The sequence below is a fragment of the Ixodes scapularis genome, unplaced genomic scaffold, assembly GCF_016920785.2.
Source record: "Ixodes scapularis isolate PalLabHiFi unplaced genomic scaffold, ASM1692078v2 PGA_scaffold0__279_contigs__length_252992795, whole genome shotgun sequence".
NCBI lineage: Eukaryota > Metazoa > Arthropoda > Arachnida > Ixodida > Ixodidae > Ixodes > Ixodes scapularis.
In genome coordinates, this window is record NW_024609835.1 from 235813929 (window position 1) to 235826165 (window position 12237).

The 12237-nt window shown below is 46.3% G+C and overlaps 1 protein-coding gene across 1 annotated transcript; it reads left to right on the forward strand.

Annotated features, from left to right (window-relative positions):
- Positions 1 to 1304: 1304 nt before the first annotated feature.
- LOC115321342 (indolethylamine N-methyltransferase-like) lies at positions 1305 to 8344 on the forward strand. Its single transcript, XM_040216340.2, has 4 exons — positions 1305 to 1351; positions 1542 to 1696; positions 2342 to 2549; positions 7871 to 8344. Exons 1-4 carry the CDS (start codon positions 1305 to 1307, stop codon positions 8295 to 8297), a joined length of 837 nt encoding a protein of 278 aa, XP_040072274.2. The 3' UTR covers positions 8298 to 8344.
- The last annotated feature ends 3893 nt before the right edge of the window (positions 8345 to 12237 follow it).

The window sequence follows — 12237 nt, forward strand, 5'->3', positions numbered from 1 at the left end:
TAAATAACTTTTCCATGCCAACGGCAAATACAATTTTAGACAGAATTCACGAGGAACAAGCTTGAGCCAAGGTTGTTCAGTTGAATGAAACTAAATATTAACAGCGGAAGATAAATTTCTAGGAAAGTAAACGACAATCAATATTTAAGATGTCGAACACTAATTCTAGTATACTAACGTGTACTGGAAGGATAACCGAAATGTAGTCGTTATTCGGCTATATACGCGTCTCACTAGACATTCTGTATTATTTTTGTACTTGATATTTTACGCCGGGTTAACCTTTTTTATTGACCTTCTCTGGTTTCTAATATTGTCACGGGTGGTGACCAAAAACCAATAAATAAACAGGAAGAAATAAACGTTTAATGTGGCAAACTTGTGCCAACAAAAAGGGTACAAAAGATAGTAACAGAGCGTCGCGGGCGTCGAAGTCGGCGTAACACCATAGTCGAACGCTGGGGCGACACTGACTCCGGCTTGCCACGCGGAGCCGCTTTTGTACACACCTGGTCTTCTGGAGCCTTCGGCGTAGAAGGTTCGGGGCGTAGAACATTCTAACCTCGAATCAGCGAAGGCGGTTCTCGAATTCACCAGAACATCACATTACAGTGTCAACAAAAATGCGTAGCCGCGGCTAGGAATCGAACCTGGCCTTCTGCATGGAAGGCAAGCGCGATAACCCTTAGGCTACGGCCGCGCTGCCTACTGGGCGCGCGGCAATATATACGAAAATTAACTACAGCAGGTTTGTACAGATGATTTGGTAACACGAAAGAATAAAACATGTAGGCACGAAGACAAACAGCTTTCTTTACAATTAAGAACCGATTATTAATGATGCCACATTGAATTCCGTCACACGTTCCCTTCCTTCACATAAAAATCCGGGGGGGGGGGGGGGGGGGGGAAGTAAACCCATCGGAAAAAGCAGACACATTGGACAAAATAGATTTTTTTTAAGAAAATAAATAATAACGTAGAAGAACTATTAAGGTTGTGATTCAAAAAGATATTGAAATATATTGAGAAAACGTACCGGAGAAAAACGATCTAAAAGAACGAAGAAAAACAAACAAACCAAATAATTCGGAAAAGAAGAAGAAGAAAATGAGCTGACTACTTAAGCTCCTGCCTCAGATGCTTTACTTCAGTCTTCGTTCACCTAAGGAAAGTCGAGGCATGTTCAAATCATCACGGGTCATCGGATAGGACTCCGTTATTAATCTTCCAAGCCTGTCCTTGTGTTTCCCGATAGCTTGGGTTGCATAGATGTCTGGCTCACAGGTCAAACAAACGCCGTTATGCTTCACAATAGGGTAAAAAGAATCAACGGACTATCCACAATAAGGTGAAGAGAGCCACTGTCTGTCTTCTTCCATACATGTTTAAAATATTTTGCGTAGAGAGCTATACAAAGCAAAACTCTATGTAAGGATGCAAATGAAAGTTAAGCTTGCTAGTTATCGTGAACTACACAATGCAAGAAATACGAAAGTAGCGAACGATACATTTTAAGTAAACTTTGTATTCGCTTCCAGGGTCTCCACTTCGCACTGTGTGGAAAGCATGGCATCCCAAGCCCTGAGAGATGCGTACAAAGAACGGTTTCTACCACGGCAATATCTGGATGAGCTTGTTTTTGGGAAATATTCCTCTTCCCAAATAGAACGACTCCACAATTTCTTTCAATCGGGTAATTATAAAACGTTCGGATTCTTGACTTCTTTAGTTAAGAGCTGTAACCCCAGAGATTACAATTGAAGAACACGTATTTTTTGCTGGCTACTTTCGTGTGTAATTTACCGACCGACAGAGGCAAGGCTTGTCATTTTGAACGGCCGGCCTCCAGCACACGCTGCACGCCCGTCGGCGTTCTCTTGCTGCGCGTGCGCGCTCGAGGTGCATGGGACGCCGAAGCGTCGTCGAAAGTAGGCAGCTCGCTTTGGAGGCTCTGTACCTGAAGCTCCTTTCTGCCGTGCTCATCATCTCAGTGATAATCGTTGTATTCACGATTAAAGTCTCGTTTTATGTCCAACGTAGCACGCGCACACACGCGCAGGCGTAGAATAACGACGTCACGTTGGTGAAGAGCGGGCATCATGGGAGAACCCAAAAGAGTTCTGGCTGTGAAACGAAGTAACTTCCCTACCTCGCATTGTCTTTTCGGCTAGATGTTTCGTGTCTCACCCGAGCATAAGAAGACACATAATCAGTGAATACGAAATGCATAACGTTTTTGCGCGAGGATCATGTTTGCAACAGAATTGAAGCGATATTATGTTTTTGTTTTTCTACAATGAATCTGGGGCACTATAAAATTCTCGTCCGCTTTCCGTAGATCTGATTCAGGGCGAGACTCTGTTGGACGTGGGAAGTGGCCCGGTCGTTTTCAGCTCGCTCATTGCCTCCAGTAAATTCAAGCACATCGTGCTGAGCGACTTGGTCGAAGGCAACAGGCTGGAACTCAACAGGTGGATCAACGATGAAGAAGGCGCCATTGACTGGAGCCACGCTGCCGAGCAAATTGCTGCCGTTGAAGGCAAAAGGTATGTTGACATTCTCAACTTATTAACGCATTAGTGCACTTTAGTCAGTCGCTTGCTTATTAGACCTACCTACTCCTTGTGGCTCTTTTAGTTCCTTTGTCCCCTTCGCCCACTTTTGGTCGCTAAGACCACTTAACTTGCCCGGATTAGGTAATTTGCTTTCCTGGTAGTGTACTGAACAAATATATAAGCATGTCCATACCCACGTAGAGTGGGGATCATAAAAAATGTTTAGAGCAATATAATCATGTAATGTCCCTTGTTGCGAAGTGAAAATTCGGGCTAGTTGATTTACAGTGAAATTATAAAAACGCCAAAAAAGACGGAAATAAAGAAGAGTGGAAACAACGCAAGCCGTTCGGTCTTGTGTCGCGCTGGCTTTGTGCGATATCCCTTAAAGTAATTGTAACAACGCCATTGATGAAACATTGGGGATCGGCAGCAGGATGAAGATTTTTAGGTATATTGGCGACTACCTTTTGTTTGGCGATATGGCAGAGCGATCGTTGTACGGCGTTGCACCTGGAATGCTCGATGTGTTTTCCCAGGTTCTCATGGTTTGAGGTTTACCTCTAAAAATCGTGTAGAAAGGTCACTCACTGCAGTTCTTAGGCCTAAACCTACGCTTTCTGGAAGGTCACATATGCTGTGCGTACGAGCCAAGATAAAAAAAAGTCATCCTGCCATTCGAGTCTCTTCACTCAAAATTATTCAAAAAGGACATTGCTGACACTTGCCAGGAGGCGTCCTTAAACCTTGCGCACACTATGTATAAGACAGTTTTAATTTACATATTTCTCGCTTTCAAAAGGCAGCCCACAAAGCTCCCTGGCTGAGGTTGCGGAAGGATTGATAAAGAAATTTAAAGGGGCAAACGAAAAGGGAAGGTAAAAGCCTTAAACGAGACCGGCAATTATTAAGGCAAAAGCCTTACATGTCTCATCGTTCAGTGTACCTTGAGAAAACTTTGGCGACACAAATGTTCCATAGTACACCAAAAGTAAATCTGCAGGGAGCGCGCTGTCCTCGGAGGTTCGCTGTCGTGTTTACGTGAGCACTAAGGGAAATTCGAGGCAGTGAAATTAAGAAGGATGACAAAGCAAATGAAGAGGAACCAAAGTGAGTTATGTAAATCATGTGTCTGTCTTTAATGCATCGGCGCTTGGGCTTTAACCTTCAGGTCATCTTAGGGAAAGCATAAAAGACCCTGTGGCCTTTCCTGAGTGGCACGCCATGTCTCCTAACCTAAAGAAAGTTCCACAGCGTTTCAAAATTTCTGCGGCAAATTGTACGTCTGTGCCACAGAATCACCCATCCTCAACTAAATAAATAGAAAAAGAGAAGTGCAGCATAAAACACCAGTGTGCCATGGGGTTGGTGAACGAGATACCGCTGATGACTAAATAAATAGATAAAGAGAAGTGCAGCATAAAACACTAGTGTGCCATGGGGTTGGTGTACGAGGGGATACGGTCCATTCGTCACATGCGCACTCGTCACAGGACGATTGGCCACAGGACGATTCGTCACACAGGAACATTCGTCATAGGATGACTCGTCACGCGGCCAACTGGTTCAACAATAGTTCGTCCCCCCAATTATGTATTGTTCAATTTGGTTCGGGCGGACAAAGCGGCTCACCTCATATCTTGCTATTTCTTTGGCTTCTCAAAGGCGAAGAATTTGTAACAAATGTTTTAGCTTCTGGTTCGGTCCCGAATATTGAATGTTGGTTCGGCCTGACAAAGTGGGTCACCTTTTATCTCAGCACGTCTTTCGCTTCTCAAGGTCGAAGAATTTGTAACAGACGTTTTAGCTTATGGGTCCGTCCCGAACAGTGAATTGCGGAGACCATATAAGAGCGACTATTTTTTTACTCAGGCTACATTAAAAAGGATGGAGGTGATCGCAACAGAAAGAGGTGGAGCCATGCAGCTGCACGAGGGGTACTCGTACATATGCAGCAGAAAGAATTCCGGTACTTATTGGTTTTGTCGAAGAGGCGTATGCAAGGCCAAAGTAAAAACTGATTTGGCTGCCAGTCGGATTATTGCTCGTTCAAGCCAGCCACTTAGATCAACCTGCTGAAGACTCGTAATATGGTGAAAGGAAAAGCGGATGAGTATTGTAAGATTAGTTTTCCTAACCACTGGTTTATGTCACAGTGGGAAGTCGGGAAACTTCTCATCAGGGAATGTGGACAGTTGTTAAAATTTACAATTTACTATCGTCCCCTGCCCCATCGATGTGACCAGTTGCCCACATGACGAGTCATCCTGTGACGAATGTGCCTTTATGACGAATCGTCCTGTGACCAATCGTCCTGGGACGAGTGCCCATGTGAGGAATCATCCTCATCCTGTGTACGAGATACCGCTGATGACTTGCGGTTCCGTGTACATTTGTTAGGCGGGTAGGTGAATCAAATTTCGTGCACGCGAACACGTGGCAGTCATGAAAGCAAGTGATTCTGGTAATCTCGCCATACACTGTCGCCGTTGCACATACTCACCAGTTCTGCGTGATGTTAAGATTCTAGCGAAATATAAACTGTACCGACAAGTTCACTAGGCATTCTAGATTAGGGGAAAGGAAAATGAGTGCGTCAGGGAGCCGGCCCTTGCTCTCTCAGAAAAATAGTTTATTTTATCAAGGAGTTTCATCGATTGTTGCGACAAATAATCGTTCCACTATGACCCCTATTATGTGCTTTTTTTAAATAAACTTCAGTTGCGAGTGCGCTTCGTGTTGTTTCCACTCTTCTTTTCCTGTCGTTTATGGCGCTTTTATACACTTTTCACTTGTGTCGTGGTCAAGTAACACGATATCAATTTTTCCAATAAATAGCATCGGGGCAATTTGCATCTAGTGTTTTACGTCTTGGTCCCGTAAGCGGCAATTTAATCACTAAATGTAGCGGGGAAACTCACGTCACGTTACCTAGGGCAACAAGGGTTGGCCACGTGACGTCAAAAGCCCACTACATATAGCGAGAAAAGGAAGATCCCTTCATCTGATCTTCTTGAGTAAAAATAGAAGAACATTTTGATACTAGTTACATTAAACATTTGCAGCAGTCGGCTGCCATAAGAGCCGTGCCGAATGTTCATATCTCGTGCACGTCTTCTTCACCTCTTTTCTGCCACCGCCGATGATGAAGGCCAGCATTGGATAGGCGTTCGTTTTCTTTTAGGCAAAATATAGGAAATAACAATAGAAATACCTCAGGGAGAGTGGGTTCTCAGGCTTTGAAAAGGAGCCGGTGAAAGAGGTAGTACTTCGGCTGGGTTCAAGCGAGCCTGCTTGGCTCGTTCAATAAATACGGCTTGACCGACCGGCAGCCAAGTTGAGCGCTTTAGTGTCCCGACGTATGCTATAAAATGCCCCATCATCTGACGGTTTTAGTGGTGTTTGTCACCATTTTGTCGCAAAAATAAAATGTGTTTGCACTTCGTCAGATCGGGACTGACGAAAGTACGCCTCGCAGAAGATACTCTTGAGCCAACGGGTCGTATATCATGCACCAGAAGTTGCAATCGGTGGACGCAGCCTTCATCATTTGCCCCTTAGCGGGACAAATGGGGGGACGGCCTCGTCTGCAATCCTTTGAAGCACATGTCATACATGATCTGTTTCGGGTACCTTTGGATCGATTCTTCTGCACAGAGTGAATACATCCGTTATGTAGGATGTGTAGCCTTCAGAGAGCAGGGGCGATCGTGTTGCGAGTTTCTTGCGAGCAGTCGCCTTGCAGCCTTGAGGACGACGATTTTTTTTTTTTTTTTTATTCTGGGAAATGATTGTGTATCGTAAAAGAATTTATATTTCGTAATTGAAGAGCCACGTCTTCGCAGCATCGCTGAGATAAAAAAATATATATATATATTTATGAGCTTGGTTGGGTCATCCCAGCGGTTCCGTAAATTCAACCGAGCTTAGGAGTCAGCCCATCCATCCATGTCTTCGTCACCGAGCCATGAGAGACCTCGGGGTCTCGGAGACCGGAGGGCGAGAAAATTAGCGGCATTAGAATTTCACTCGCTTGTGCGGGTGGAGGCAGGAGGACCGCAGGTGGGGTTACCAATGGTATTGAGCAAGCCTAGGTAGAATGCGTCTTCGCAGCTCCAGATTGGCGTTGACTGACAGCGGTACTTGAAGGCGTCTAAGCCGTAGGCGAAGAAGAACGCAGGGGTGTCATTCCGCACCTCCACCTATTTGTGAGCATGTTTGGGCAGAAGTAATAATACACGGAGAGGACGGTTTGCTGAGGACAGGCTGAATCTAATTCAATCTCGCTAGACGATCCACGCTCTAGCACGTACTGCCTCTCGAGCGCATCAGCGCTCTAGCTAGCAGCGCCGGGCTAGCCAATTTTACGTCAAAATATTTTAAATCTGCCAACGTTCAGTATGTTTTGAAGAGGCTTAGCCGCAGCTGCTTAAAAATTATTACAGAAAAACGAGCGCAAGGTTGGGTCCCATAGAGATTCCCCTTATTTGCCCATACATGTACCCTATGTCCCACTTGAAAGCTGAAAACGTGTGGTGCAAGTAAAAGATGAATAGCCCTAATAAATTAGACACTAATGCCACTAGTATTCTTCAAAGTAACAACACCGCTCTAATCACTGCATTCTCTCCGCGCGGGAGATGTGTGTCATGAAGTACATAGCGGTGAGAGATTGGACAAATCTGAACGGGGTTTTGCGTGCAACGAAAAGATGTGCAAGCGAGAAGGATGTGTACGCCTTGGCTTTCCAAAATTGCCCAGGCACATCAGCGATATCCGTGAAACCCAACAAGCCCTACCTAGCACGTGAAGCCTAGAATAGTTTAATCATACCCAACAAAGGACCTACTTAAATGTCTAAAAAAACTTTAAAAAATTTAAAGTACCAAAGCTTTAAAGCAAAAACCGTGATTGAGAGATAAAAGCAAAATCAAAAATGATTTTCCTGTAAGGCAAACTCTCTTTTTGTCGCCTTTTCACTAATAGTAAACTTGTCTCGCGTAAATCTAATCAACTGTTGTGTCGACCTTTAACAAGTTATAGGTCTTATGGCTCTGCGTATTTCTTGACTCGTTTTGACCATCTGCACCAATCGACTATCTTGATCCGTTCGATCTCTTGACTCGAAGAATCTCTTTACTCCACTGTCACGTGGGGTGCGTCTTTTGACTCTATGAATAACTTCACCCGAAGCGCTTAAAAAGGAGCCCTTAACCCCTAATGCTTACGATGTTTCTGCGCGTATTCGTACTCAACTTCACAATGCCTAACTGCGTAAGAACTGACCACCACTTCTTTGTCCCGCTTTCCAGCGACATCAAGAAGGGAGCGTTGGAAATAATCGAGCGCACACGGTCAGCCATCCGGAAGGTGGTACCCTGCGATGTGCTGGAGCCCGGGGTGCTCCCAATGGAACACAGGGAAACCTTCGACGTTGTTATTTCCAATGGATGCCTGGACGCGGCCGCAGCAGACCACGAATCTTTCCGAAGGGTGATTTGCAACGTTGCACCACTCGTGAAACCCGGCGGTCTGCTTGTCATTATCGGCGCCGGTGGCATAAAGAGCTATCCCGTAGGAACCTTTAATTTTCCTCATGCGAACCTTACCGAAGACGTACTGAAAGAAGCCGTCACTGATGCAGGCTTCCAGATAGAAAGATACCGGCCCAAGCAGCTTCCGTCTTTGGTGGGAAATTCAGAGGTATTTATATTTATCCTGGCGGCACGTAAAACTTGATTCGGCCCATAGAGCAGCAATCATTTTCTGCAAACTACCTTTCTTTGCCCATTTTATGATTTCTTACTTAACACGTGTACCCATGGAAATGAAGGTTTGATTTTGCTCTTGTCGTTCAAAAGCGTATTGAAGTCAATAAAAATATTTATTTTTTCGGCTCAAGATTAATTTATGTCGAAAAACTCTCAAAAATATAAGCCGTTAAAGAATATACATTTAGTGCCATCCCAGTACACACGTTGTTGAGAAGGTTTCTACCCCGTTATGACTTCCACTAGTACATACAAATTCAGCTTTCAGTAAATTAGTGTTTACAATAAATTCTCCCTACAAACAATCAGAGCGGGAATGTAAATGTCTTACTTGTGTGGGAATATCGCAAAACAAAGAATTTCTATACGACGTCCCCCAGCGGTTCCATATCACAGCACTTACAATCTTCTTGAATAAACTTCTTTGAATATCGAAGCGCCCCATAGCTGCATTCTACCACGTAGTGCACCCTGAGAACTAGTTGGCCACTCAGTTTCGCTTTCGATTGATCAGCTTCATTTCATGCTATCACGCCGTGATCGAATGCTCTGCTTGCGTTTTCAATTATCTGACTTTTCACGAATGTACACTACACTGATTCTCGAGCTATACAAAACAAAGACCGGGGCACTTTCATTTGTTCCCGAAACACTCGCGCGTGCGAATGCAAACGTAGTAAGACGTGGCTTAGTCACCGCACCCCACGAATGCATTTTTGACGTCAATTTCAATAATCCCGTCTAGTACCGATGAACTACAACTAAAATTTTGTCACCTTGAGACTTACATGTATTTTGTTTGCCAAACGTCCGCTTCTTATTACTTTATTGGGCGAAACGCAAGCCGCACCATCACATGAGTATCAAAGTTGAGCCCAGGTTTGACGCACTAACTTTTAAGGAAACGCAATGAATTCGACCTCACTACTGCACAAAAGTTACTATGATGTTTTCCACGTCTCATCGTTTATCTCCAACTCAAATTTTATGCTGATGCGAGTTTCAGCTTTCGCGAACGCTGAGTTCAGCTAGCTACGACGAAGGCAAAAACCATGGCGCTTCGGGATATCGGAGGCCATGCTCTAACAAGCGTCCCCTACTCCTCGCTAAGCCTTTTTGGACAAGTATTACCTGACTCACAACATCTGTGTCTGAACGGTGTGTCTGAAATTATTTCGGCATACTCATTCAGAAAGAAAGCAAACACATAACAAATATTATGGCCATTAGCAACCGTCAAATGCTCTTTAAATAATTTCGTTCGTTTTTCGCACCGCGTAGTGGTCCATACCCGTCGGGCGCACTTCCGGCGAACGGTGCGACAATCTTCACAAAACCGCTCGACTTTTGCTTTCTTAAAACGGTTTGTAAGTGACAAAGTGACTATATGATTGGAAGATAACTTTATGCGCATACTCGATGTTAAATATTAGTGGAATGCAAGCGGGTGGGGACTTCGCTTCGTGCACTGCTGCGGATCAGTACAGATAAGAAATAAGAAGTGTGTTCAAATTGAGCTTTTAAATGGCGCCTCCGAGCTTTAACTCGTGTACTCAGCAGTAACTGCAAAAAATTATATTTACTCTATGGACGCACACAAAAAAAAAAGAACTTCCTGACCAGCCACACTAATATAAAGGTGCGAGCTCGATGTATGCATAATATTGGTTGTTACAGCTTGTTAACTCGTACACAACCAAGACCCCCGAGCTTTGCAGCGTCTAGATTCCCAGCACTGGCTCGTTCACGTACCTCGAAACGCTAATTGAAAGGCTCGAGCAGAAAAATACAACAATCATGTGTTAGGACAAGCTACGCGTCTCGGGTTTGTGCTAAAGCTTCGAGGTCTGGCAATTTAGGTTAGTTTAGAGACCAAAAATGACACTCTCGGTACCAGAAAACATGAGATAACGGCCGTTAATAGTCCACACTCTGTGTATGATCTCTTGTCGACGTGTCGATTGAAACCGAAACCATGCCACTCTCCTCCCTGGCCACCTATTCCCCAAAGTGTAACGCGCGCAGTTTTGCATGCAGGGGTTTGTGGAAGTAGTCTCCCATACGAAAATGTCAGATCGGAGCGGTTCCAGTGCGGATCCGCGCGGTTCTAAACTTGTGGACTGTTCAGACCCGCGCTAATCCGGTCTGGTATCGCGCGGTTCTGGGTCTAACCAGTTAGATCCAGTGATACGCAACGCACTCAAACTACACGGTGACGGGTGGGGGTCTGCTCCCAGCCAGCGGGTGCGCACATTCTTGACTGGAGGTGGAGAGAAGGGGGGGGGGGGGGGAGGGGAAGAAGGGGGGAAGGGGAAGGGAGGATGGTAGGCGGGGAACTTCTGCGGTCTCTTGCAGGTCACGTATTAGGGACAGGCACATCCGCTACGCCGGCGCTACGAGCGGGCGTTCTCCATGCGCGCGCCTCGCTTTGTCTGTTGCAGTCGGCGGCAGCGCTCCAAGAGTTTAGGTTCTTCGGTCTCGTCGGACTTGTGTTGTTGTCTGTTATCGCTTGCCTATGTTGTTATCGCTGGCCCGTCCGCCCAGCGTCATGATCACGTGATGTTCCCGGCAGTGTATATTATCGGCCCGATCAATAAACGGGGGCTTTTTGGTTCCTTCATGACCTAGAGCGCAGTTCGTCGTCTGACTTCTTTCCGGCACGCATACGCCTAGTATGCGGTATCGCTACATGGTGTCAGAAGTGGGATAGTTCCTAGGCTACGACCCATGTGCGGAAAAAGTGTCTCGTACCGCTCTTTATCTGCAGTAAGTGAGTCGGTAAATTTAACGACACCTAGTGCTTCCAAGGCTGGCAGCCCGAGAAGTACGTCGCGGAGAGGGCTAACTACGTAGCACGTTTGACGGGCAGTTTTTTCTTTCCACGCAATCTCGGCTACAAATTTGCCTAATACGTTGAGCTTGTTGCCGCCGGCCCCCTGTAGTACCTCGTCTGCCTTATCAAGGTGGGTGGGCAATCCTGGAAAAGTAGACGGTAAAACTGACACTTCCGCGCCCGAATCAACCTTAGCGAGGATGGGCACCGAGTTTATCCGAACCTGCACATAGCGCGCTTTCCGGTCCGCGTCAATCGCGCCAATGAAAGCTTCCCCGGTGTCGTGTTGGACAGCCGAGACGCGTACCTTTCTTTGCGCTGACTCAACTTTCTTGAGGCATGCTTTCGCAAAGTGTCCTTTGTTGCCGCAGTTGTGGCACTTGGAAGTTTTGGCCGGGCACGCCGACCTCGGGTGGGCGTCGCCATCGCAGTACAGGCACCGCCCCCTGTTGCGTTGTGGACGTCTCTGGTGGTCCACGGCATCCACGTTGGCGCCCCGGTCCTGAAGTTCCGGCGAACTCCCGGAGTGTAGACCTTCCGGTCGGAGGCTCTGCTGCTGCTGTCGCACGGTTTCTTTGAGACGCGCCTTGGCCAGTGCTGTAGCCAATGTCAGCTGCGAATCCATCTGCAGGGCCTCGGATAGTTTTGCGTCACGAAGCCCGACGACAAACTTGTCCCGGATGAGCCGTTCCTTCATATCCGCGAAGTCGCAGCGGTCTGCAAGAACGTGAAAGATAATCAACCGCGACAAGGTACGCCTGGCCGTTGATTACACACAGATCAACTCCCACTCTCTCCCAAGGAAACGATGGTGTTGCGGTTGCCATCATCGGCTCGGCTTGTTGCGGAGCATGTTGTGCGCAAACAGTGCACCGATTCACGAACAGTGCCAGTTCGGTGCTCAATCCTGGCCACCAGACAGAACCTTTAGCAACACTGCGACAACGGCCGATGCCCTGGTGCCCATCGTGCAGTTTGCGCAGCACTTCTGTTCTTAGAGACTGTGGGATTACGAGCCTTGTTCCTTTCAACAAGAGACCATCAACCACGCTAAGGCATGCTCTATCTTGCCAGT

Excerpts from the sequence above, each read along its gene's own strand:
- LOC115321342 (XM_040216340.2), top strand. The coding sequence starts at position 1,305 with ATGCTTCACAATAGGGTAAAAAGAATCAACGGACTATCCACAATAAG. Across the intron at positions 1,352-1,541 it reads AACGGACTATCCACAATAAG|GGTCTCCACTTCGCACTGTG; the intron begins GTGAAGAGAGCC and ends ATTCGCTTCCAG. Across the intron at positions 2,550-7,870 it reads GCTGCCGTTGAAGGCAAAAG|CGACATCAAGAAGGGAGCGT; the intron begins GTATGTTGACAT and ends CCCGCTTTCCAG.